This window comes from Gopherus flavomarginatus, chromosome 2, assembly GCF_025201925.1.
Source record: "Gopherus flavomarginatus isolate rGopFla2 chromosome 2, rGopFla2.mat.asm, whole genome shotgun sequence".
In the NCBI taxonomy this organism is placed as follows: Eukaryota; Metazoa; Chordata; order Testudines; family Testudinidae; genus Gopherus; species Gopherus flavomarginatus.
The window spans coordinates 300,942,494-300,969,031 of NC_066618.1; the positions used below are offsets into that span (position 1 = coordinate 300,942,494).

The 26,538-nt window shown below is 62.3% G+C and overlaps 2 protein-coding genes across 2 annotated transcripts in view; one reads left to right on the forward strand and one right to left on the reverse strand.

Moving 5' to 3' along the window:
- BOP1 (BOP1 ribosomal biogenesis factor) overlaps positions 1 to 26,538 on the forward strand; it is a 98,880-nt gene that overhangs the window by 63,820 nt on the left and 8,522 nt on the right. The window contains exons 4-7 of the mRNA XM_050939346.1: positions 24,495 to 24,649; positions 25,581 to 25,698; positions 26,021 to 26,122; positions 26,223 to 26,435. Coding sequence (XP_050795303.1) covers positions 24,495 to 24,649; positions 25,581 to 25,698; positions 26,021 to 26,122; positions 26,223 to 26,435 — 588 coding nt within the window. The remainder of the gene's footprint in view (positions 1 to 24,494; positions 24,650 to 25,580; positions 25,699 to 26,020; positions 26,123 to 26,222; positions 26,436 to 26,538) is intronic.
- SCX (scleraxis bHLH transcription factor) lies at positions 250 to 10,738 on the reverse strand. Its single transcript, XM_050939479.1, has 2 exons — positions 10,217 to 10,738; positions 250 to 587 (listed from the first exon to the last, which is right to left on the reverse strand). Exons 1-2 carry the CDS (start codon positions 10,736 to 10,738, stop codon positions 549 to 551), a joined length of 561 nt encoding a protein of 186 aa, XP_050795436.1. The 3' UTR covers positions 250 to 548.

Here is a 26,538-nt window from a genome sequence, read left to right on the forward strand (position 1 = left end):
TAGTCCGGCTTTGTATTATTGTATCAATGACATGAACCACCAGCATGTATTGATCAAACACAGCGCCTGGGACTCGGTACGGGACAGGGCGGAGGAGCAGGGTATTTTGTACATAGTTTTTTCTAGCGCTGCTCGACAAAACCCGGCGAAGGGCAGTGCCTCACTCCCTCCCCAGGAGCAGTCCTGGGTCATTCCCTGATGTTGGGGCAGGACTTCCCATCCAGGGAGTCTGTAGATCAGCTTTTCCGCCCCTCTGGTTCACTGGGCGGGGACTGGCATTGCCTTCGCTGTCGCACGCCGTGTCCCGGTGCCGTGGGTGTGATCCTTGGAAGTCCTGCCATCTGCGGAGCCTTCTGGAGCTCCCAGGTCCTGTCTGCCATCTGCTACCACAGCCCGGCCAGGAGGATGTTTGGTGTTTCCGGGGCCGGCGCGTTCCTCCGGGTGCAGCTCTCGGTGGCAGCAGGGGGAAGGCAGAAATGTCCGTGTCTTTGTTTGGTGTGTGTGGCTTTTCCATCCCTCCTCCTCCCGCTCCTCCTTTCCGAAACGGCCTAGCTCCGAATTGCCGTCTTCCTGTCTCGGTCTTTACTCTGCAAAGGGGGAGAGGCCGAGTTAGAAAAATGCCCTGGACTGGGAGCCTGGCCAGCCCCCCTCCTCCAGCAGGCATCTCCTTGGGGGGGTCGGCTCTCCCTAGGGCTCCCATTGCGTTTGCCCTGGTTGCCATGCTGGGCATTTAAAGGCATCACCTGGCTACGCTCTGACAGCCCCATTCGCCCTGTTCCCCTGTCTGATCTCTCTCTGTGCACGATGCCCAGACTCACCTCCCTGCCCCAGCGTCATGTCCCTGTCTTTGGACTGTCCTGCTGCCTGCCCCCTTCCCGAGCGCTCCCCCGAGTCCGAGAGCTGTGTGGCTAACACAGCCCCTCTCTGGACCCAGACCGTCTCCCCCCTGGCATCCTTCCCTGCGTTCTGGTGGCCACTGATGTCTGCTGGGGCCTGTGGAACAGCAGGGTCAGGCCCTGACGCTGTACTCCTCGGGGTACAGCTCGGGCCCTTTGTTTGTCCATGAAGCACCTTGCGCGGTCACAAAACCGTCCCAGGCACAACCCCTCCTTGCCTTCCCTTCCCCGGCAGTGGCCAGCAAGTAACCGAGGGTGAGAGAACCGCTGACCGGGGCAGGCAGCTCAGCGAGGACTTGCTCTACTGCTGGGCTTTGCTGCGGGGCACGTGTGCACCTCGGGTGGGTCTCGCCCGCCACAGGCCATGCCCCCGGGGTGGGGAGTTGGGTGGCGGTTCTGCGTCTTTGCGCTGCTTGCTGCTGGATTCTCCTATGGCCCCCAGCTTTCGGCAGGGTTTGCTGCACCGCCACGGCTCCCGGCTACTGCACATCAGCCTCTGGTCCGACGGGGGGTGGGGAGGGGAGGGAAGGGGAGTTCAGCTCCAAAATGGTCAAATTAAATTTCCCAGATGTTCAGGCCCCAGGAGTTCTCGTGCTGTCTGGAGAGGAAATGGGGATTCGGAAAATCCCGCCTCATATTTTTTCCCCTATCACCTTGCCTTTCCGCTGCCATTAAGTGCAGCAGGAACAGTAAATTACAGGCTTGAGGAGCCGTCCCATCTTGCAGATCCGGGGGCTGGGGGGAGGAAAAGACATCCAACTGCCATGCACCAGGAAGGGACGCCAGCTGACTCAGAACTCCGGCTACCACGCTGGGCATTGGAGAGTCTGGGCCGGGTGCTCGTGTCCTTCCTGTCCCACCTGCAGGAGGCCCAGCTGCTGGGCCATTGGCCGCACAGAGCCACAAGGCCAGCGCTGTCCCAGACCGCGGCTCCACTGCAGGCTAGCCAGCTGTTAGTATTGCACCCCCCCACCCAGCAGCTGGGGCATCCTCAGGTGCCGGGGCTTAGCAAGTGATTTAATGCCTGCGGGGGAGTGTCTGCCAAGTCCCAGCTCTGCTCGGGGAGGCTTAGCAGAGTGTGGGTTTTCCTTACGGGGCTGCGGGGGCCATGGCTTGTATTGGTGTTACCCAGAGAATAGACACAAGTCGCTTCTCAGCACTGCACCTGTGAGTTCCCCTTCGCGCTGCTTAACCCCAAACCCTTCCCAGTCCCTCCCAGGCCCGTTGGCTGTGAATCTGCCTACACCAGGCCATGCTGGGTGGACAAGTCCCAGCCCTGTCCTGGGGAACTGTCAGCATTCCCGCCCCTGACTCTGGAGTTGGGGGAGGCGGGTAAAGCACCCCCAGGCTGCTGAACTGGCGCTCGGGGTGCCCACACCACAGATGGGGGGCGGTAACCAGCTCTGGCGGCTGGAAGGGTCATTCAGGCTGGAGCCAGTTTGTTCCTAGCCATGGTCTCTCCAGTACAGTCCGGCTGGGATAGGCAGCGGTTCTCTGGCGTTGCAGGGGTGTGGGGTGTTGTCGCCGGTACTGTGCGGGGGGATGCGTCCCCTACTCCGCCCCAGTGCCTTCCGAGGGGCTGCCAAGCTCTCTGGGCCCATCGCAGGTTGTGGGTTCCAGGGCATCTGGTTGTCCTGCAGCTCTGGCCTCCCTCCTCCAGGTCTTTCCAGGCCACAGTTACCAGCAGGGAGGCCAGTGCCAGGCTGACTCGGTCTGTTCTGGGCACCAGGGCAGGGGCATTTCCAGGGTTAATCGTTTCCCCTCCTCCAGCTTCTGTCTTCCCCTCTCTGGAGGGGTGCCAATGGCACAGAGTGGGCAAGGGGTAAGGTCCGTGCCGGCTGTGCCAGTCCTGTCCGGCTGTCCCCTTCCTGGTCTCTTCCTCGTCCTGCCTCGGGAAGCTGGATCAGAACAAAGCGTCCTGCCTCGCTTGGGTGGTTTGCTCAGCAACTCCCCTCGCTTGTGCCCCCAGCTCTTCAAGAAAAGGCTGGTTCTTCCGCTTTCTGTGCCACTTTACCTCCTGCCAAGCTGTGGCCCCCACGCAGCCGCTCCTAGAGACCCAGCAGCCCTGGGGTGGAGCTTTCTGGGCCAGCCAAGCTGCAGATACAGAAACCCTTTGTGCTGCCTCTTGTTCTCCCTGCGGTGCCAGGCCGGCACCCCCTCGTCCGAGGGGATGGCTGAGCTTTGTGATGGACGCTGCCCATCTCAGTGCTGGGACGCTAGGCAGAGCTGGCCTCTCTCTGCAGCCCTGGCCCATCGGTTCCTAATAGCCGCTGTCGCCCTCCAGTTACCCTGGCAGCTCCACTGGTCTGCCCCATCCCAGCTCTTTGCCCCTCCCCGAACTGTCCGGGGCGCCCCACTGGGCAGGTTTGTGTGCTTCGCCCAGGGACGGGTCAGGAGCCCTGGGGTGGGGCTGCCCACTGGCCCTGCAGAGCAGAGAGACCCGCCAGCCCCACACGGCCTCGGTGCTGTGTTGGGTTTGCTGGGGCTGGGGACTGCTCTGCATACCCTTAGCTAGTGCTTCCCACAGGCCTGGCTTGTTTGCAGCGTAAGCTGCCCCGTTGGGGAGGATGCCCGGGGACTGACGGGTGGGGGGCTAAGTGATAGCCTGTTTCCTGATTTAGTTGGGGTTGGTCCTGCTTTGAGCAGAGGGTGGGATTAGACATCCCCTGAGGTGCCTGCCAACCCTGATATTCTATGATTCTGTCCCAGCGGTGGTGTGAGGACTGGCCATGGCAGGGCTTGGGCGTGACCCCATCTCCGGCCCCTTCTCCACTCGTCCGGTGCCTGTGCACCTTCATCACGTTGCCAGGCCTGGGCTTAGAGGCAGCGAATCGGCGTCCCACACACAGCTCGCCGAGCCCCGCCCGCCCTGAGTGGCCAGTCGGCAGCAAGGAGCCCTGCATGGCTCGTACCCGCAAGCAGTGGCCTGAGCCAGCTGCTCCTGAGGCCTGGCTAGGAGCCCCCATGCTGTGAATGGGGGGCATGATGCCAGCCCTGTGCAGCGTGGGAAGAGCACCGACCTGCATGCCACTCCTAATTTCCAGAGCCATCAGCTGAGCCTCCCCCACGTCTGTCCGATTGCGCCCTGGACTGACTTGGGGGTCCATGGCTCATCAGTGGCGATGGGGAGGGGGATCTCCTAGGTTTTCCCATGTCCCTCCCAAGGGCCTAGCTAAACACGGAGCCAATCAGTAACTGCTTTTCCTAAGTAACTTCCTGTGTGGACACGATTGTCCCAGAGTAAGGAGCCCTTGCTCCTGAGTCACGTGGCCTACTGGCATTGAGCCCTGCTGCAGGGCAGCCCCCAGTGAGCCGTGCTCTCCAACCGCGGGAGGGCAGAGGGGCCTGGCAGGGCGGGGCGCCTGGCTCGGATGCGCTAGGAGCTGTGGAAGCAGATAGCAGAGTGGTTGCCCCAGTCGCCCCAGAGGCTTGGCGTGGCTATGCTGCCCAGGGGCCGGGCATCTCTCGGGGTGCAGGTGGTTTTCCAGCCGGTGGGGAAGGTCATGGGGGGGTATGCCGGGGGCGGGGGCACAGAGGGCCTCTTCTATCTCTCCCTGAAGCGGGTTTTCCAGGCCTTATTCTTGCTCCTGGCCTTCCCTGCTCCCCAGGCGCCTTTAGAGGCTGCTCAGCTCCCAACATTGGTGCCCCGAGACCTCGCTTTCTTGGCTGTGAACTCTGTGTGTGCCCCCTGCTCCATCTTTCCAGAGCAGATGGTGACTCTCCCCCGTTCCCCCGGACAGTAGGGCATTGACTGGCTCTGAGGAGAGCCTGGGGCCTGCCTGCCCCAGGGCCTATCCACAGGTCCGTCCCACGAGCAGCTTCTCTCCTGAGCTAATGGCAGAGCCAGGCAGGTGCTTTCAGCCAGGGGCCTGGCAGGGAGCTGCTGTTCTGTACAGCTCAAATCTGCTCCAAAATCAGATTGGGGAGGGAGGGGGACACCCCTATGCTGTCCCGTGGCCCAGTGCAGACGGCCGTGCCCAGCACTGCTATTCCCATGGGGATCGTCCTGCCCCGCCGTGGCTGTCTGCAGCCCTACGGTGCAGCGCTGGCCAGAAGAGAAGGGAAATGGGCTGTCACTGGCTCAACTCAGGGCAGCAGAGAAGCTCCCGAGGTTTGGTGGGGACACACCAACCAGCTCCGCCGCCACCCTTCCCGTCTCACTGCCGGGGCCTGAGGACAGAGCGTTGACAATGTCCCTTTCTAAATCACTAATGCACCAGCCGAGGAACCTGTAACACTGCTTCCCCTGCGAGTCCCTGGTGATCAGAGCACGTGGAGCTGGGGGCTTGGTCAGAGCCATTTCCCTTCGGCTCTTTGGGGTCTGCTCGTGTACCACAGTGCGGTGACCCGGGGCCCTGGGAATTCCCATGTTCCCGTGCCAAGGCAGTGCAGCTCCCTGGGAGAACGGGCTGTAAGCACAAAAGAACAGCCACACTGGGTCAGCGCAAAGGTCCATCCAGCCCAGGATCCTGTCTGCCAACAGTGGCCAGTGCCAGGCGCCCCAGAGGGAATGAACAGAACAGGGAATCAAGTGATCCATCCCCCATTGCCCATTGCCAGCTCCTGGCAGACAGAGGTTTAGGGACACCATCCCTGTCCACCCTGGCTATTGATGGACCTGTTCTCCGTGAACTTATCTAGGTCTTTTCTCAATATCCTCTGGCAAGGAGTTCCACAGGTTGACTGTGCGTTGGGTGAAGAAATACTGCCTTGTGTTTTAAACCTGCTGCCTGTTAATTTCATTGGGTGACCCCTGGTGGTTGTGTGATGGGGGCTGTAGGCGGCAGAGCGGGCGCAGTGTGTGCGTGGAGGCGGGAAGGAGGTGTGCTCTTTACCGAGAGCTGAGCCCTGCTTCCCCTCTCCCCGTACTGTGCTCACAAGACCCAGGCGAGTAGGAACACCACGCCTCGTGTTTTCCCATCACTCCCACCTGGCCTGCGCCTTCCCTAGCGCTGCGTGTGCGTCAGGCAGCAGGGGGTGGGTGGCAATCTGCCACAAGCCACAAATGGGTCATGGAGCCAAACCCTCCCTCCCAGGTCCCTGCCCCATTAAAGAAGTGGGAGCTGCGGCCATGTGTTGGGGCAGGTAGGGAAAGAACCCGCACGTCTGCCGCATGTTGGAGGCTCAGTCCTGGTGCAGTGGAAGGCCCTGCCCTACCCCTGCAGCTAGGGTCGGCCAGCCCTGCGTGAGGCGTGTAGCTGAGTGTGGCATGGGCTGGTGGGAGCGGGGGTTAATGTGAATCACTTTACCAGAGGCTCTTCGCACTATGGGAACGTCTACTGCCCTGGGTGCTGAGGTGAGAGTCACAGCACCACCGTGGGAAACCGCGTCACCCCTTTGTCGGTGGGCTGGGAGCCGCACCGATCCACTCGGAGAAGTGTTCATAGCGCCTGTGGTGGAGACGCGGCGGGAGCGTCAGCTGGTTCGTGCCAGGTCCCACCCCCCAGGGGGTATTGGCAGCTGTGCGGGACCCTAGACCAGGGTGGGTTACCCTGCCTGAGCTCCTCTCAGGCTTCACTGCGTGGCTTCTGCCAGCTAGCGAGGGTCTCCGCTCTGTGTGCCACGCTCTCCTCCCCAGCCCCAGCCTGGAGCCAAGCCTGCTGGTTTCCTGCAGCCCCTGCCCTACGTGCCGAGCTGCGCCCTTTTCGTTTGGGGTGAGGGTGTGTGGAGGAGTGAGGGCAAAGCTAGCCAGGGCCTGGGCTCTCCCTGCGCCTTGCATCCGGCTCCCGTGGCTCCTTTCCTGGTGGGCTCACCTCCTCCCCGCCTGACTCACAGAGCCGCCAGTGAAACCTCCGCATGTAGCTCTTTACAGGGGGGATCTCGTACTTGGCACGTACCGATAAACTAATGTAAATGTCTGTACATGGGCAAATTGCCCTCCCCATGGGCTCTGCAGTGAGGGGATCTCGTGTGTGTGAGACACATGTTTTCTATGTCTGAATCGCTGAGCTCTTCCTGCCTGTGTCTGATCCCTGGCATGTGCCTGGGCAGCGGCTCTGGTTTTCAGAGCGCATGGAAAGTGGGTTTACAGGGAGCTGATTTCTCCAGACTGTGGATAGCATCATCGTTCAAGCACTCAGCAGTCAAGAGAGTCCCTTCCGCTTAGTGTCAAGCAGGCGGCAGGTCTCCGTGATGCTGTCTTTACAGCTGCCGCGAAGATTCATGTCACTACCTGCCATGTGCTGAAAACCCCGTGACTGAAGACTTGGTCTTCGCTGCTGAAAGCAGGGGTGGGGGTTTAGAGCAAGATAACAAGCCCAGGGAGTTCTCCTGCGGGAGAATTTGCCGTGGAGACCAGGCACGATCAGCACTCTGCCCTCACTCAGGGCTTCCCTCGCAGCACAGCTGTCCAGGAGCAAGATAACGAACGTGCTAATTTACCCCTTGGCAAACACACCTTTTTTTCTCCGGCCTAAGTGAGACTCCAGCCAATGGCCAAATCTTAGCGAACGGTCTAGAAAAGCTAAAGGTAAAACAAAGCTGCCGCTCTCAGATGAGGACTTGGGCAGAGCGGAACCTTTCCGTGCCCCTTGGCATGGGGTGGTGCCCAGCACAGGCGGCTCTAACGAGACGTGGTTTATAGGAATCAGGGTGAAGAGGCAGAAGATGGTGCTGTGCGAAGGCGGATGGATGGTGGGAGACACAGCCCAGGGCTAGCAATCAGAAGGTGGGGCCGTTGCAGCTCTGCTGGGTACGAGGCTTCCTGCTGTAAAATGGGATCTTGCCGACCTGCCTTGGGGGCTGGCCTGGGAGGCTGAATTCCTGCGTGCGTGGAAGTGCTTTGAGATCCCTGGCCATGGGGGGATGGACTGATTACACTCAACGCAGGGTGCTGAGTCCAGCACCGGGACCTGGGTCACTTCTCGGGGGAGGCCTGTCTCTGAGCACTGAATGGAGGTGGACCCTTGCTGTTGTCGTCCCCCCCCATCCCCCGCCACTGGTTTATGGTAACCGGAGGGGAGGGGAGGGATGTTTGTGGGCTCTCTCCAAGGCCCCCCAGTTGCTCATGAATCTCCCTTCCCTGTCGCCAGCGCTTTCTGGGCCCCCTGAGGCTACGGGTATGGCTACACTTGGAGCGCTCCGAAGTGTCAGTGTGGTCGCAGTGCCAGCGCTGGGAGAGAGCTCTCCCAGCGCTGCACATACTCCACATCCTGATGGGGATTAGCTTGCAGCACTGGGAGCCGTGCTCCCAGCGCTGGGGCACTGTTTACACTGGTGCTTTGCAGCGCTGTAACTTGCTGCGCTCAGAGGGGTTTTTTTTTCACACCCCTGAGCGAGAAAGTTGCAGCGCTGTAAAGTGCCAGTGTAGCCAAGGCTTACGTATGGGCTCTCTGCCCTGGTCAGACTGGGCAGGGAGCCGCCCCTGAAGCCCCTCTGGAGTGTGTCTGCTTGGGGAGGGGACCCACAGAGGGGTTTCAAACCCCCCTTGCTGGCAAGCGTGACAGATCTGCCTGGGGTTTCCTGCCTGTTTGTCACTCGGGTTTCACTCTTGATCAGCGGTGCTGCAGCCTCTGGCACCTGAACTAGGCTGCTCTGTAACTCCCTGCAGCAGGCTCCCTGGGGTGACCCAGGTGCTGGGACTGCCCCTTCTCCTGCCCAACTCTGGGCTGACTTCCTCAGCCCATCACTCGCTCCCGCGGGGCCCCAGGCCACCCTGGCAGGCAAGTCCTGAACTTCCAATGTTAAAGACGAGGAGCAAGAACTTTCCACCTGCCCCCTTTCAGGGCGTGAGCACCCTGGGGCAGCCTGGGCAGGACGCTTTTAAAAAAAACCCTCTCCTTGGGGGCTTGAAATGACTGTGTCCTCTGCAGATCCGCTCCCCTCCCTGCCCCTCTGACAAGGGTGAGCCCCAGCCCCAGGGGTCTCACCTCCACACTCCCATTGTGTGTGGGACAGCCCTGCCCAGGGCTCAGAGCTCTCCTTCACGGGTGTGCTGCTGCTCCTGCCCCCTCTCTGCTATTCCAGGGGCGGGGGCAGCTGCCCACACCATGTCTCTCTGCAAGCTGGTGGGCTCGGGTGCGGGGGTCTGGCTCCTCAGGGAGTCCCGGCCGAACAGCTGGTGTGGGTGCATGTGCCTAGTCCAGTGAGACCAGGACCTTCTTGCCTCCCCCTTCGCTGGGACCCCTTGAAGTGGGCTGTGGGGGTCCCTGCAGAGCCATGCTGTGCCTGACTCCGGGGCAGCAGGTCAGCGCCGGGCATGTGAAATCACTGCCAGAGGGCAGGTGCCAGGCAGAGGCCACGTTCCCCCAAGCGTTATCATAGAGTAGCAGGGCTGGACGGGATCTCAGGAGGTCTCTAGTCCAACCCCTTGCTCAAAGCAGGACCAGGCCCCGGATCGCTAAGTGGCCCCCTCAAGGATTGAACTCACAACCCTGGGTTTGGCAGGCCAATGCTCAAACCACTGAGTGTTCTGCCCTGCCTGGGGAGCTGCGTGCCCGTCGCAGCTGAGACCCGCCCTGGGAGACCAGAGGAGAACCACGCCCAGACACCGGCGCGTAGACTGGCTTAGCCAGGTCCTGGCTCTGCAGCGTGGTGCAGGCCCATTGGCATGGCTGCCCTTCCTGCAGGGACATGGATCCCTGAGTAGCCAAGAGGGGCACACCAGAGTGGGGCTTGGCAGGCGCATTCAAGGGGCCATCAGCTTGGTACCAGTTCTTCCGAGTGCCTCTCTCTCCCACACCCCCTCAGGTGTGTGTCCAGCTCCCCTAAATGCCACGCTCTGCAGGCATGTGCTGAGCTCCCCAGGGTCTGGAGCTGGCTAGCAGGAGCTGTGGCTCCCTAGAGCAGGTGGGGCAGAAGGGAGCCTGTGCCCGAAATGCTTAAAGCCCTAGAGATGGTCAGTGCCGGAGACTGGGCCAGTTCGCCTCCTGGCGTCTGCCTGTGCAGCGCTAATGAGGAGACTGCGTTCTGCAGATGCTCTTGGCCGTCCCCTGAATCTGTGAGCTCCTAAGAGTAATCTCTTGCCCCCAGCTAGTCTCTCGCTCCCGCCCCCACCCCAGAGCTCACCCCCGCAAGTAAGGGCAGGAGTTAGCAGCAGCCGGCAGGGGCTTGGGGCAGAGAAGCTAGGTATGTTGGGGGGGGCAGCGGCATTGGCTGTGGCTCTTCCTGCCTTGCCCGAGGGGTCCGGTTCGCACCAGATCTCCCCAGCTAATGTCAGCGCAATTCCCTCCTGCTGGCTAGGTCCCCACTCCGGCCCTGCCGTCTCCCCCACGGTCTAGCTGGAGGGGCAGGTTCCGCTCTGGGCTGGGTCCTCGTCGCTCCCCCACTGCCTAGCTGAGGACCCCCGAGGGTGCAGAAAGAAAGTCCGAGCAGCCACTTACCAGCTTCCTCTGGTTGCTGAGGCAGAAAGTGCAGATCTGTTTGGGCTGAGAGTTCTCGCTCTCCCGCAGCGGGGGGCTGCTGCTGCTGCTGTGGTGGTAGAAGCCTGGGGTGGTGTGGCAGGGCTGCCCGTCCCCGCAGGCCTCCCCGACCAGCAGCACGTTGCCCAGGTGGGAGATGTAGCTGGAGGCCAGCCGCAGCGTCTCGATCTTGGAGAGCTTCCTGTCGGCCGGCTCGGTGGGGATGAGCGTCCGTAGGGCGGTGAAGGCGGTGTTGACGCTGTTGGTGCGGTCGCGCTCCCGCGCATTGGCCGTGTGGCGCTGCCTGGGCTCTCGGTTGAGCCGATTGGATTTCTTGCTGCTCCGGCGCTTTCCGCCCTTCAGGCCGTAGGGGCCGGCGTCCAGGTGGTAGGGCTTCTCCTCGGAGCTGGAGCTCTCGCTCCCATTCTCCTCGTCCTCGGACAGCATGCTGATCTCGGGGTAGAGGTACCGGCTGGGGGCCGAGCGCAGCATGGCGAAGGACATCTCGGGGCGCACCTGGCACGGGCAACGGCGAGGCAGCACCGCCAGGAACAGGCTTCCCAAAGTTCCTCCGGCACCCGAACGACTCAGCTCCACTCGCTCATGCTGCCTCCTTCCCTGAAAGCCCTGGAGCCCCGAAGCCGGCGAGCTGCCGCCTGCCCCTGAAGGCTGGGGCTCCTCTGCTGGCTTTCAGAGCGAGATCCTGCTTCGCAGCGCTGGGATTCCTCTCCCTCCGCTCCTCCAGCCTCGGCGACCCAGAAGGGGTTAAGTCCCCTCACGGTCACAGCTGGCGTTTCCTTTCTGCACACATGTGCAGCTGAAGGCGCAGAGTGTGGCAGGAGCCGGGAGTTTTATAGCACCAGCCAGTGGTCAGCCAGGCCCCTCCCACTGCTCCGTGCAGCCAGAACTGGATCCCCGCAGATTCACGCCTACCTGAGCGGCCTCCATCTGGGGCTGGGGAGTGTTAACCCTGAGAGCACGGGCTGGGCGGGGAGCGGCCCTGGGGCGCTGTGGTGCTGAGCTCTCGGCCCAGCAGGTCTGTGGATTTCCCCTATTGACTCCCGGCCTCGACTCTGCTTGGAGTGTGTGCACACTTGTAGAGATGGACACGTGTGCCTGTAGAACCACACGTGTGTCTGTGTGTGCACGCACACGCACAGTCTCTCCCTGGGGACTCTGGCACATCCCAATATCCCCGTGTCTGATGTGAGGCCCAGTCCGTCCTTGGGGAGCCCTCAGGGGTGTCCAAACGCAGCCTCCCCGCCGGAGGTGGCGGTGGTGCCATGCAGCAGCCTGTGGGGGCTCGTGAGGAAGGGGGTCCCCTCGTGTGTGGGAGGGGGGATGGGCTGGGAGCTCTCGGGGAGAGGGGCTCGGAGTGCTGGGGAACTGAGCCCCACAGAGCCGCTCCCTGCAGCGTGACCAGATCGGCCCTGCTGCTGCTAATGGGGCAGAGAGGGAACGTTAACCCTCGAGGAGCCAGCCACTAGCAAGGGCTGCGCAGAGGCCGGGGCTCCACGCACCAGCTCCTTTAAGTTCTTCCCTCGGTGCAGAGCTTGGCTGTTATGTCTCCATCAGCTGGCTAGACGCCTGTCTGCCTGGAGCCCCCTCCTGTCCTGGGGACGTGGGCCAGGAACACCTGTTACGGGAACAGACCCTCTGCGCAGCACACGCCAGGCCGACGTGCAAGCCAGCGTGTGCCAGGGACACCGGGGTCGCTGCGGCAGGGATCCAGGGCTCGACCGTGAGCCCCAGGCCCAGCCTCGCTCCAGGAGGGTGGGTGCTCCCCGCCTCGCTGCTGCCACCAGGCGGCGTGGGGGGTCCGGGGGGCCTGTGTCCTGCTTGCAGGGCCCTGAGCAGCCACGGAGCAGTTAAAACATGGTGGTGGTGGCAGTATAACCCCCCCTCACGCACGCCCACCACCCCGGAGCAGCAGAGGGGCCTTCCCAGCCTGCCTGGGGAGTGTGCTGGGCCCACAGCGAAGGCTCCTCAGCTGGAGGGGAAGGAGAGGCAGGAGCCGAATGGGTCAGATCCAACCCCTGGGATTGACCCCAGGCAGAGGTGGATTAGTGGTTTGTGGGGTCCTGGGCCAGAGCAAGTAGGGGCCCCTCCCCACCCCTTTGGCCTTCAGTGCCCCCTCCCATGTTCCTGCCAGGGAAATGGGGTCACAACGCAGGGGTTTCCCCTGCTCCCTGGCAGGGGCACTGGACAGTCGGGGTGCAGGGATGTCCATTTTTCCAGGGGGCCCCTGGACACGGGCCCTGTTGGCCCATACAGGAATCCAGTGCTGACCCCAGGCAGGAGGAGCAGCCGGAGCAGCGGGCCTGGCTCCCTGTGGGCTCCAAGTGTGCATCTCCCCACAGAGCTGCCCCACTGCCAGGGGTCGCAGTGGGAGTTGTGCGGAGAGGAGGGTGCATACAGAGGGGAGGAGGGTGCTGCACTCGGGGTGCGACTCGTGCAGCGACCGACACTTCCATAGGAAAAGGCCACAGACGACAGGCAGGTTGGGAAAAGCTAGAGAAACTCTGGAGCCCCTCTCTGCAGATGCCTCGCTGGGCCCCACACCACTCAGCCTCCACCTGCTCCCACCGGAGACGCTGGACCAGGTGGGGATCATGTCTGCTGGGCATGGGGCTTTCTGTCAGCTGTGGCTAGGAGCCAGCCCGTCCCTTGTGCTCAGGCCAGGCACTGGAGGCTGAGGCAGTAGATGCCTGCGGGGCCGTCTTCGGCGTGAAGGCCAGGGCCGCTTAGTCACTTCCCAGGCTGCGGTTAACCTGTGCGTGGCCTCTGGAGGGAGAGAGAGAGAGAGAGAGAGAGCCCTTTTCGGGCCTTTGCAGAGCGCTGGGGGTAGCCACGGGGGCTCACGGGATGCTGGGATATCGCTAGGGGTGGGGAGTGCCCAGCGCTTCTGGGCTGGATCTGGCTTGCAAGGACCAGGTTTTTATCTGTAAATGTTGCTGAACCCTGACTTCAGTGGGCGCACACAGACCAGCACCAGGCCCAGGGAGGTAGAGGAGATGGGCTGCCAGCGAGCTCGCGGGGGGCTGTGTGTGGTTTGCATGCGAGGCTGACGATCACCGTGTCTGCTGCCAGGACATAACTGTTGTCTGAACCCCACTTCACTCGCACAGCTGGGGAAGCGTAAATCCAGGCCGAGCTGAAGTGCCTGGAACTAAAGGGCTGTTCTGTGGGGCAGTGCTCACGACAGGCATTGTGGTAACCTCGGGCTCGGGGGGCAGCGAAACGGGGGCAGATGCCAAGCAGCAGTGCAGGCTGGGAAAACTGAGCACCCCCCCGAACCCTGCCTCCTCCTTGCAGGAAAGGCAGAGCCCCCATCCCCGCCTCACGCTCCCGTGTGTAGGGCTCTGGGCTGCAGCCCAGGCTTCCCGGCTCCGCTTTTGGGCTCCGCCGAAGCTGTCCCAGAGCGTGCTCCCAGGCCAGGCGTCCATGGGGATGGGGGTAAACGCTGGCAAGGAAAGGGTAAGATAGCAAGGCGGAGAGTGGGCAGTTCTGTCCCCTGGATTCCCTGTCTCCAGCGCAGGCTCTTGTCTGAAGCTGGCAGCGGTGCGAGATGGGCGCCCTCCGGGGTCTCTGTCTCCAGCTCAGCCCGGGGGTGCTCTGGCCTCTCCTGTGTAGGGTTCAGAGCCTGCCAGGTGGGGCACCGTGTAGAGAGACCTCCCCTGCTGCTGACCAGGCCGGCCCCTTTGGGAGAGGGGCTGGTGCAATGGGTATGCATTGTTCTCTGGGCCATCCTCTCCCTCCCTGCCCGGCCCCGGGCTGGCTCCTCGCTAATGATCTCGTCCTGGCCTAAGCTCAGAACCCACGTTCCAGCCTCACTCTGTGGCAAACTGGGAATGTTCTTAATGTTTTCTCTGAATACTGTGTTGGTGCCTCAGTGTCCCCATGGCAGTTCTTAATATCTAGGTGGTGGGATAAGGGTGTGTGATTGCTGCAGAGCAAAGGGCCAGTGCCCCTAAATGCCTGGCACTCTGTCTCCTAGCAACTGATGGCCTGGGCCCCTCCCCTGCAAAGGTGCCAGCTGAAGGTGTTGGAGACAAAGAGATCAGGTGACCTCCTGGCCCGGGAAAGGGGCTGAGCAGAGAGGAGGGGCTGGAGGGGGCTGTTAGTCTGGGGCTGGCTGGGGACGAGGAGTGAGGGCAGACGTGGGGGGTCTGGTTCACTGCCCCCCAGAATGGACCCGGCCGAGGGGTCCGGTTCGCTGTATCTACAAGCTCTGTTTTAGATCCTGTTCCTGTCATTGAATAAACCTCTGTTTTACTGGCTGGCTGAGAGTCACGTCTGACTGCAAAGTGGGGGGGCAGGACCCTGTGGCTTCCCCAGGACCCCGCTGGGGCGGGCTCACTGTGGGAAGTGCACGGAGGGGCAGAGGATGCTGAATGCGCCAAGGAGAGACCCAGGAGGTGAAGTCGTGTGAGCTTCCTGCCCTGCAGACAGTCTGCTCCGAGGGAGAGGAGGCTCCCCAAAGTCCTGCCTGGCTTGGTGGAGAGCAGTTCCAGAGCAGCGCCTGGTGACTCCGTGACAAGTCACACTCATCTTCTGGAAGTCGGGTCCCCCCTGGCTTCCACGGCTCCATCCTCTCCCAGTTCTGCTGCCTCTAAGGCTCTTCAGCATGTCCCTTGGGGCTCCTCCTCACCCCCCTGCAGCCCACAGGGCTCCGTCCTTGGTCCCCATCTCTCCTCCCTCCGCATCTTCTCGGGGCAGATACTGTGCGGGGACTCGCAGAGCTGCCTCTGCCCCAGATCTGCCGGCTTCTGTCTCAGCCCATCTCTCTCTCCATGAGGCTGTCCAGCCATCACCTCCCACTCAGCAGGGCTCAGACATCTTCGGCAGCTCCTCCCAGCCTGCCGCGTGGACCAGGTCACCCCTCTCTTCGCATCCCGCCGCCAGCTCCCCTGCTCTGCCATGTCAGACACAAGTGACGTTCCTGCACCGTCACGGCCCGTCCCTGCCTGACCTGTCACCTCGTTGGGTGCCGTTCAGCCAGGCTGCCAGCCGCCAGCGCCCACTGGTTCCATTTTCAAACAAGCCCCTTTGTGCTTCCCCCAGGTGCCCCCGGTGCTGTGGGATCGTCACTGGTCTGGGGGGCCTGGTAGGACTTGCCACATGGGACTCCAACTGCTCCCCTTAGTCCTGAGGCAGAGGGAGCCGCGTGTCTGGCTCTGGCCCAGTGCTCGGTCAGCCAAAGGGGCCCCAGGACCTCGACAGGCCAGGATTGATAACGGCGCCCCCACCCCAGTGCTGATAACGGACTGGGGGGCGTCTCCAACCACTTTACTACCCACACAGTTGGAATCTCTGTCCGTGGCTCCCCCAGCTCAGGGCACCCCGCTCCCCCCCCCGTCCTGTGAGCTGTGGTGCCTGGGGCAGGTCATGCCCCCCAGCCTGACACGGAGATGGTTGAAACTGCCCAAAGGAAGGCCGGAGTGGTCCCTGCCACACGGGCCTGAGAAGTGCGACCACAGGGCCTCCAGCTGCCCTCATGCAGTGGCCCAGCCCGCGGAGTCTACATATCCCAGCATGCAGCGCTGCCCCTTGCTTAGTGCAGCCGGGCCCCGCTGCATGCTGGGCCCGTGGTCCCAAGTGGCCGCACTCTGCTCCTTTTTACACTGGTCGGGTGCAGCCCTCGGGCACGGGCAGCTCTGCTGGGCTGAGCAGCTCTGCTCCCGGCTGCCTGGGATGCCGGGTTCTGTCTAACCGGAAGGTGCAGGGGACTAGCAGTGGAGGCTGTGCCCAGATAGGAGACAGCCAGAAACGCGCACGCCACTGGGGCAGCGTGGAATTTCAGCCCTCTCCCCATGCACTGCCCCTTGGTCACTGGCCGCATTAACTGGCGGCAATTGTTCATTCTCCAGAAATGAACGTCCCCTCCGCTGTGGAACCCTTCCCTTCCCCTGCCTTCGCAGGCGAGCTGCATCTCCTGCACCACCGCTCTTCCCTATCGCTTCTCCTCACCACAGGGCAGTACTGCCAGTCATCAGCAAACCACCAGTGGCTTCTGAGCGCCAGCCCATGCACCCTTCTTCCCTGGGCCTGTGTTGGAAAAACCCATCTGCTTTGCTTTAGCTCTCTAATGTGCTTGCTCTTCTTTACCATCCCTTGTCCAAGGGTCACCCTGAGCAGTTTGCACTGTTTCCAAAATGGGACACACTTTGACCATCACAGAAATGCAACTTCCCCTGGGGTGAATGCAGCCTCCGCATGTGAGCCATGCAGCAGCCCTACGCACAGGTGAATTTAAAGAGGCTGGCGTCCGATTACCAGTGCTGGAATCCAGCCAGGAGCTGGAGCCAACACTGATTTCCAGAAACTCTGCATCTTTATCAAGCACAGATGCCAGGACTGGTCCCTCCCAGCACCCTGTCCCCCTGGCACTGTCCTGCAGGCTTCAACCAACTGTCTTGCCATCCCCTGATTTCAAATACCAGGAGAGTCTGTGCCTCTTACATGCTGCTCTGAAGACTGGCTTGGCCTAGCAAGGCCCTGCAGTGCCGGCTGTGGCCCTCCGCCTTGTCCCTGCGGGTATTGCTGCCACGCCAGGAAAGCGGAGGGTCGCTGCTGTCTGATCAGCAATGCAGACTAAGTGCAGCTTTTGAGTTCCCAGCAGGGATCCGGGTTCCCTGGGTCTTAGTGACCAAATGTTCTTGGCTAGTTGCTTTGCCATGTGACAGCTTAGAGGGAGTAGGAGCCTGCATTCCACACCGGGCCTGGTGCGGGACCTTCTCCAAGGGAGGCAATGGCTGTGCGGCACTGTCTGATGGAGTCCGAAAACTCCCTGCTGGGATCCATCTCCTGCCCCAAGTTTTATTACCAGGGAGTCTGGCTTGTCTGCCGGAGGTGACGCCTTGGTGCAGCTGCCCTGCCCAGCCTGCACCGTGTGGACAGAGGCGCTGCCGTGTGGGGCAGTGCCTCTCGGGCTGGCAGGGTGCTTGGGGACAGTCCCCAGGGGGCAGCTTGGATTGCTTTCTCGGAAAATACAAATGGGACCAGGATTCTGAGAAAGCTTCCCCGTGTCTGAGCCTGTTCCCACACCCAGGCAGGAGAGAGGGGCCTGAGCTGCTGACCCTCCCTGGAGTGGACGGAGCATGGGAGGTGGATGGCCGTTACCCCAGCAAGCACCCCCTCCTGTTGGGCAGCCACCAGGTCTGTCTAGCCCCCTTCTTGCCCCGATACTGAGCGTTGTTCTGAAGGGCAGGGCCCGTTCAGCCCCTTCCCGGGATCCTGTTTTCTTCTCGACTGTCTGGTCCTGCAGCCTTGAGAGCCAGGCCTGTGGGCTGTCCGTGGCTGAGCACTCACCCCGTCCCCTCTCTCCTCCACGTGGACCGGATATTTTCAAGAAAATGCTGTGAAAAGATTCTTTCCTACGACGCTTTCCAGCTGCCAGGAATGTGCGTCTAGGAATGCCTGGGCCCGTCCAAGAACAACTTCCAGCCGTGAGGCTGAGTGACGGCAGCCTCACGCGGGGCTGCCGGCCGCTCTGCTCGCTCAGGGAGCTGCACTCGCTTGAGGTGATGTGTTAACTACACAGGACACGGCCGGGGCCATCGGAGAGTGAGCGCTCGCTACCGCTGGCTGCAGGACCTGCTCGTTAGAGGGATGTTCCAGTCCCAGCACTGCCGGGGCAGATCCACTCAGCTAGTGCGAAATGGGGTTTAGAATGGTTAGCAACATGCAGCTGGGGGGGGGGGGGGGTGTTACAGCTTGGCTGCACCCCTGGAGCCAACTCCTTAACACCCCCACATGCGTCTGCCTCTGCATCTCTGGCCTGTGCGCCGGGTCTGAAGCACTGTCACACAGCTTGAGATGCAGCATGTCCTGCTGGCCCCTTTCCGCCCAGAGGCTTTGCCTCTTCAGCCAAGGAGAAGGCGGCTGCATCACGGAACTTGGGGCCATGCGGGGCCCCTTCAGTCTGTTACCCACCTCCACTTCCAGGGGCAGGGATCCTCCAGCTCTGCCTGAGCCTGGTCATTCTGGTCTGTGCACCGTAAACGCCACGCACTGCCTAAAGCTCTGGGGGAGGGGAAGTGGTCCCAGAATGGGCCAGCATGACGCGTAGGGAGGGTAGACGGTGCTGTGGGCTAGGACAGGGCTGCAGGTCAGCAAGGACACACACTGGGGCTGGTCTGTGAAACCCCTCACTCATCTGTGGGGCCAGGAGAACACTGGGACCATGGGGCTCCTCCTGGGAGGGGAGGAACTCCCGATATGTAGATTTTAACGTTCTAAGGGACCGTTATGATCTTGTCTGACCTGCTGGCCAGAGAACTCCCCCCGTGTCTCCTGCCTCCAGGCTGTCCATCACTCCTACCTGGCCTAGAGCAGATGTTCTAGGAAGAGACGCCCAGGCTGGATTTTCAAACTCCAGGTGGTGGAGAATCCACCGTGCCCTCGGTGAACTCTTCCAGTGACCCTCGCTGTTACAAATCTGCATCTTGTTTCCAATCTGAGTTTTTCACCTTCAGCTTCCAGCCCCTGGATTTTCAGCCAGGCTAAGGAGCCACCTGCTGTTGGAAATCCCTTGCGAGTTGGTGCTTGTGGACCATGATCATGTCACCTCTCGAGATTCTCTGGGATAAGCTACACAGACTGGGCGAGATCAGGCTTGCCCTGGCTCCGTTCTCCAGCTCAGCTTCACCACATCCTCCAGGGAGATTCAGTTTCACTCTTTGCTGAGGCCACTTTGGCCCCTTTGGGGTCCTCCCTGCCTACTCTGAGGCAGATACGCGTCCAGCAACCTCTCTGCCTGAGTCTCCGCCCCTGATTTCAGCTGCTGCCTGGGGTTAGATGGGCTCCCGGATTCCCATCTCGACCTGCAGGGAGTAGATGGCTTTGCCCTTGCACCTCCCAGTGCAATGTGCTGGCACCTCCGTAATCTCATCCTTTGAGAGGACGATAGTTCAAATCCACCTGAGCCGGGCGCTCTTCTTGGCCTGTCCAGCTGCTCCCCAGAAGCTTGCGAACCAGAACCATGGTCAGCCATCGACGTGGCATGTCACCACCACGTGTGCAGCTCCTTCGAACGTGCTGGAGTCCTGGAACGCTGCAGTGGCCATGCTGCCCTGCCTGGCGGCCGCCTCCAGTTCAGGCACATCAGTGAGATCTCCTCGGGGCAGATACCCCTGGGTGTGCCGCACCCCAGGATCATCTGGGTCTCACTGCACCAGCTGCAGGGCACATTGCCCAGCTCATCCCTCCACCAGGAAACAGCCAGCGACTGCCTTGGCCAAGGAACGACAGGCCCTGGCTCCCAGCGTGGCAGCAGGCCACCATTCGTTTGGTTCTGGCGTTGAGGTCTGGGTCCAAGGACCTTCCCCGGGAGCTGCTGGTGGCAGGTGCTGCTGTGTCGTTGATCCAGGGCCCTCTGCTCTGGGACCCCCCACCACCAGAGGCCAGGGGGAGCCAGAATGGGCACAGGGCCCTCTGGTCCCCCCATCGCTGTCTGCAAGCAGCATGGCCAGGCCGCTGAAGAGGACAATGCTGGCTGGTGAACTGGAGCTGCCGCTGCTCGTGCTGTGCACACAGACCCTGGAGAGCCCGTTTCCTCTCACCTGCCCCAGCCCAGATAGCCCAGAGCACGAGGGTGGGCAGTGTAACACCCACTGTCTCTGTTCCCCTCAAAGCCGTTGTTTCTTCCTGTGTGCGCAGCAGGCGGCGGCTCCCGTGGCCCAGCCGTTCCTGAGTGGGAAATGCCTGGCCGAGTCCCAGTGGGGCCGAAGCACGTCCGGTGCTGACGTGTGCACGGAGCGTGATGGATGTGGCCCTAAGGGCTCCTGCTCTGCCTCCGCGGGGCCCCTGGCCTCTTTCCTGGGGAGGCTTTGTTGTGCTGCAGGTGTTTATGGGGACCAGATGGTGCAGCGGAGTGAGCGTGACCCCTGACTGCAGAGTGTGGGGCGCAGGTCACATTCGCACCTTCCTCCCCGGGGCGGGGGGATGCGGGATTCTGCACTGTGCACCTGGGGAAGCCATGGAGTCTGCTCCTCAGCCCAGCCCATTGACGCTCACTGGCCCCCTCCTCGCCTGTGCCCCATAGAGCCTGTGCCCTGCACGCCTGGGGGGCTTGGTCGTTAAACACCTTTGCTTTGCTCCCTCCCCCGAAAGCTGCTAATTGGGGGCTGGCTCTGCTCAACCCCAGCCCAGCCAGGTGCCTCGAGAGGGGGCGAGCGGGAACCACCATTGACCCCGGGCCTGACCCAGTGCGGAGACACAATGAGTGGGTTGGAGGCAGGTCACAGCCATTGGCCTACTGGATGCAGTGGGGTGCTGTCCTGGGCTCCCCGCAATGACAGGGCACCAACCACATCCTCCCACTTCCCTCTCCTTTAGATGGTCCCAGCATGCACTGCTCCCTGGACCGAGCGGCGTGGCTGCACAGCATGCTGGGGCCTGCAGTCTGTGCTCAGGACGAGGCCGGCCGGGGACCCCGGTGCGGCTGTCTGTGTTCTTGGTATGGCTAACTCTGTGTGTTCAGAGGAACGGCCAGGTGGGATCAGAGCCGAGGTGCAGCCAGCCTGGGCTCCAGGCTCTGACTGGGGCCAGCCCCAGGACCTGCAGAGAAAGGTGCAGGAACCCCACTGGAGCAGATGGACCCTCCCCCCACTGTGTGCACGTGTGTGTAACCCAGTGGCATGGCCCCGGTAGGTCTGTCTCTGGGCACATCTGTCTGTCTGTGCTGGCGCAGGGGGAGCAGGCCTGGAAAATGTGGGGATCGCTCCTGTGTGAGGGACAGGTGCTGGAACATGTTTGGCTGACCAGCCCCAGCCCCTGCCCCTGCCCGTGTGCTAATGGGGACCACCCTGTGCTGCGGGTAACGAGCGCCGCACCCTGCATGGAAGGCGGCTCCGCTGCAGCCTGGCTATGGTTCCAATCAGGAAGCCGTTAAGGCCCTTAAACTCTCCCTGGTGCGGTCAGCGAGGCGTGCCAGGTGCTTACCTTCATGTTGTTTCCACAGCAGGCAGCGGAAGGCTGGGAACGCTGTGCTGGCCGAGGGGGGGTTGCGGGCATATCTCCCCTAGGGATCCTTTGTTCTCTTCAAATCCATCGTGAGCAGGGATTGCTCTGCTCTGCTAATGACCATGGGCAGCATGGGAGCCCCCGGAGCCATCTGCAGCCTGCGGAGCCCTGGGCTGGGCACCACATGCCCAGCATCTGCCCAGGGTCTTTGGCATGCTAGGGCTTGGGGTCTGGCTTTGCTGCTGGCAGCTTTGGGGCTGGTGGCTCCGTTCCCTCACCCAGGGCTCGGCGTGCTGCCGGCGGCGTGCTGGAAGAACACGGCACCCATGGAGCACAGCATGGGGCAGCCGGGTGCACCAGTGGGTCACAGCTGGGATTTGCTGCACGTCTGCTGGGGGGGCACAGAATGGCTTCAGTTTCTGGAGAGTCTCTGCTGGGCATAGGACCCTTCTCCGTGCCCATTCCCGTGCAGGGCAGGGCAAGCCGGCTGGGGCGAAGGGGTGGGGACTGGCTGGGGAGAGCGGAGCCGGAGGGTCTGCCAGCTGCAGGGGAAATGATGCCCCGGGTGTTTGCTGAGAGGTGAGGCCCACAGGCAGGAGCCGTTCCTAGGGGGCTCATCCCTGTCTGCACCTGTGTTGGCTGCAGGAGTTTCTGCCATGGAGGGTGCTGATGCCGCGGCCGGCTGTCTCCGAAGCATGCACCGGGGCGCCTGAGCTTTGCCCAGCTTAAGGTCACCTTGGCAAGCTCCCAGCACTCCCTGTGACCCCGCAGGCTGTCGAGCCGATAGGGCCCCGCAGGCCTTGCACCATTTGACCACGGTTTCTCAAGTCAGGCCCCACCAAAGGAGAGAAGCGAACCTGGGTCTCCTCCCAGGCAGAGCAGAGCGCTGACCTGCTGCCAGCCGTGCGGGTCGCTGGGGTGGAGGCGGGGGCTGGGGCTGGGGCAGGCACACAGGTGCCATAGCACATGGACTGAAGGAGGAGGAGCTGCCGTGCGGGATGCTGGGATGGGCACACAGGTGCCACAGCATGTGGACTGAAGGAGGAGGAGCCGCCATGCGGGATGCTAGGGTGGAGGGGGGGCTGGGGCAGGGTGCCATAGCATGTGGACTGAAGGAGGAGGAGCCGCCATGCGGGATGCTAGGGTGGAGGGGGGGCTGGGGCAGGGTGCCATAGCATGTGGACTGAAGGAGGAGGAGCCGCCATGCGGGATGCTGGGGTGGGCACACAGGTGCCATAGCATGTGGACTGAAGGAGGAGGAGCCGCCATGCGGGATGCTGGGGTGGGCACACAGGTGCCATAGCACGTGGACTGAAGGAGGAGGAGCCGCCGTGCGGGATGCTGGGGTGGGCACACAGGTGCCATAGCACGTGGACTGAAGGAGGAGGAGCCGCCATGCGGGATGCTGGGGCGGAGGGGGGGGCTGGGGTGGGCACACAGGTGCCATAGCACGTGGACTGAAGGAGGAGGAGCCGCCATGCGGGATGCTGGGGTGGAGGTGGGGGCTGGGGTGGGCACACAGGTGCCATAGCATGTGGACTGAAGGAGGAGGAGCCGCCGTGCGGGATGCTGGGGTGGAGGGGGGGCAGGGCTCTGTGGAGCAAATGTGGGTCTGGGAACCCTGTGGTCTAGGATCCAGTCCCAGCCCAGCTCTGTCAGACCCCACTTCCCCCCTGTGGCAGGCCTGCTGTCTGCGGGGCTGGGGGGAGTACACTGGTTTGGCTGCGAGAGGTGCTGGTGGTGCTGTGATGTGCTCAGACGGCGGGTGGCATCACACACACTCTCCACGTATAACCACACGCAGGGAATGCTCACCGAGTGCGTGAGCGTCTGCAGGGCTCCCCCAGGGATCGATGCTTGGCCCTGCGCTAGTGATCACTTTGATCTGTGGCCTGGAAGAAAACATCAAACCATCACTGGCTACGTTTGCCGAGGACTCCGAAATGAGGGGGAGTGGCAGATAACGAAGAGGCCAGGTCACTGGCGCAGCACTTGGGATCGCTTGGTGTCACGGAGTGTGGGGAGACGAGGCCCAGCACCCCCGGCTTCCTGCCATTCACCGGGACTCTCAGCCAGCCAGTAGAACAGAAGGTTTTAGACGCCAGGAACACAGTCCACACCAGAGCTTGTCAGCATAAACAGGGCCCCCTTAGTCAGGTCCTTATGGGTAGTAGGGAACTTAGCCCCCAACCTCGGGGTTCTCTACAGTTCCCCAGCCAGCAGCCCCTCCTTTCTGGCCTTTTCCTCTTTCCCGGGCCAGGAGGTCACCTGACCTCTTTGTTCTCCCCCACCTTTAGCATCCCCTTGCAGAGGGGAGGGGCCTGGCCATTAGTTGCCAGGAGACAGAGTGTCGGCCATTTACGCACACTGGCCCTTTGCTCTGCAACAATCTCACCCCCTAGAGACAAGAAATGCACAGGGGAAACTGAGGCACCCACCCAGTATTCAGAGGAAACATTAGGAACAGTCCCACTTCGTCAGACTTGGTAAACTGGGCGCAGGCAGACAATACGTGTTTTAATCTGGCGAAATGTCAGTGTAGCCCTCTGGAGATGGTGCAGGCCATACTTCCAGGACGGAGGGCACTATCCTGGGAAGCAGTGACTGAAAGATTTTGGGATGGGCTGATGGATTATCAGCTGCCAGAGTGACTCTGTGGCCAAAAGGGCTAATGGGATCCTTGAATGCATAAATGGGGGACTCTCGCGTAGGAGCGGAGAGGTTATTGTACTGCTGTACCGGGCCCTGGGGCGAGCACTGCTGGGATCCTGGGTCCAGTTCTGGTGCCCACAATACAAGGCTGGTGATAAATTCGCGGGGGTGCAGAGAAGAGTCCCAGGAATGATTAACTGGTTCGAAAACCTGCCTCCGAGTGAGCACTTAGATGCCAGGAGCTGCGTCTGTTTTGCTTGGCTAGGAGCTGGGTACGAGGTGACTAGGTCAGTCTGTACATACCTGCATGGGGAACACACCTTTAATAGTGGACACTTCGGGTTAGCAGAGAGAGGTCTGCCCTGCTCCAGTGGCTGGAAGTCGATGCTAGACATGTTCACACTGGAAGGGAGGTGTAGATTTTTAATAGTGAGCGTCATTAACCCTTGGAACGCCTTACCGGGGCGGGGTGGATTCTCCGTGGCGGGCAGAGTTTAGCTCAGGCAGGCTGCGTTCCTAACAGCTCGGTCCTAGGAGTGGTCTGGGGGCGGGTCTCTGGCCTACGCTAGCTGGGAGGTCTGACTGAGACCCGCTAGGGAGGAGCCCCATGCAAGCTCACTGCCCGCCATCTGTCCCACTGCAGGACGTGCGGAACACGGTGGGCAACATCCCCATGGAGTGGTACCAGGACTACCCGCATGTCGGCTACGACCTGGACGGCAAGAGGATCTACAAGCCGATCCGCACCAAGGACGAACTGGACAAGTTCCTGGACAAGATGGAGAACCCCGATTACTGGTGAAGGGCTGGGGTTCCCCTGCTTCCCCCAGGAACACCCCGAGTTCCAGGCCAGGGGCACGACCACTCCCACTGCCCCAGCGTGGGGTCGTGCTCCCAGGCAGGACAAAGGCCAGGACAAAGGCCATGAGGGCAGGGGACTGGACTCGATGACCTCTCGAGGTCCCTTCCAGTCCTAGAGTCTATGAGTCTATGAGTCCCCCTCTCCAAAGCCTGGGCAGCCCCAGCACGTGCCTCTGCCTGCCTGGTGTCTGAAGCCTGCTGCCCCAGGAAAGCTCGGCGCCCTGCTGTGTTAGGAGCCCACGGGGCGACTGTTCAGCTTTCCGCTGGCTTCTGTCTGTGTCCTCCCCGAGCGCGGGCTCCAGGCTGCTCCGCAGCTCGCCCGCTGCCGCCCCAGTGCCCCATGCGAGGAAGGCAGGCGCTCTCTGGGCCACATGCATCGCAGCGGTGAACCCAGAGCAGACTCTCGCACACCCCATGCTGGCCGGGGGCTGGATCCCTGGGCTCTCTGCCGTGGCTTTCCAACCGCTCTCCCCCTGCGGTTAGAGCGGCACAACCTGAAGAATGAAGTCTGCCTGCACCCTCCGAGCCCTCTGTGCACTTGGGGGGAACCAAAGTCCCGCCATTGCCCACCCGGGCCCTGCCCCCTCCCACTCACTCCCAGCCAGCGCAGGCCTGACGAAGGGGCCAGGTCTGCAGCCTCGCTTCCTGCCCCTGCCCTGGCGAGGCCAGCTCGGGGAGGGGGGCTCTGTTGGCACCTCTGCGGGGGCTGCCGACGAGGAGTCGGTTCGAGGACATGGGAAGGGGGCTCACCTCCTGCAGGCCAGCACCGAGATCAGCTTTGGGAGTGGAGCGCCCTCCGGATGGGCCTCACAGGGATAGACCCACGCGGCAGCCCAGTCCTCGCCCCTCACATGTTGCTCTCCCTCAGGCGCACGGTGCAGGACAAGCTGACGGGGGTGGACGTGAGGCTGACGGACGAGCAGGTGGAGCTGGTGCAGCGGCTGCAGAAAGGGCAATTCGGAGACGTGCACCTCAACCCCTATGAGGTAGGGGACCCTGCTGCCGCCTCTGGGGCTGGGCATGTTTGGGGCTCCCTCCCCTCCCCAGGGTCACCACCTCCACAGGGGCTCCTTCCCCTCACCTCACAGCTTCCACCTCCCAGGCCAGGCCTGTGTGGGCCCCTTCTCCTCCCCTTTCCCCATGGCCGCCACCTCCAGGGCTGGTTGTGCGACGCGTCTCCCTTGCAGCGTGTTGCCCTCCTGCCTTCCCAGGCTGGACGGGGACCCAGTGGGCCAAGGGAAGGAGCTGGGCTGATCCCTGCTCAGAGAGCCAGGGCAGCCGGAGTGACCCCTCGCTCTCCTTTCCCAGCCAGCCGTCGACTTCTTCAGCAGCCAGGTGATGATCCACCCGGTGACGAACCGCCCGGCTGACAAGCGCAGCTTCATCCCCTCGCTCCTGGAAAAGGAGAAGGTAAGAGCCTGTCAGTGCCAGCTGCCCCCAGAGCTGGGCCCCCAGCCAGGACCCCCGAATCCTGGTGCTGACCCATCTGTCGCCTCTCCGTGCTCGGCAGGTCTCCAAGCTGGTCCATGCCATCAAGATGGGCTGGATCAAACCTCGCAAGCCCAAGGAGGACACGCCCAGCTACTATGACCTCTGGGCCCAGGAGGACCCCAACTCCATCCTGGGGCGCCACAAGATGCACGTGCCGGCCCCAAAGCTGCGGCTGCCGGGTCACGAGGAGTCATACAACCCCCCACCCGAGTACCTGCTGAGCGAGGAGGAGGTGAGGGGCGAGGGGGTGGGGGGCTGTGTGGGGATATTGGGGGGCTCATGGAGCTATGGAGGGTGCAGTCTGTGTGTGGGGAGCTCTAGGGGGTGCTGCAGGC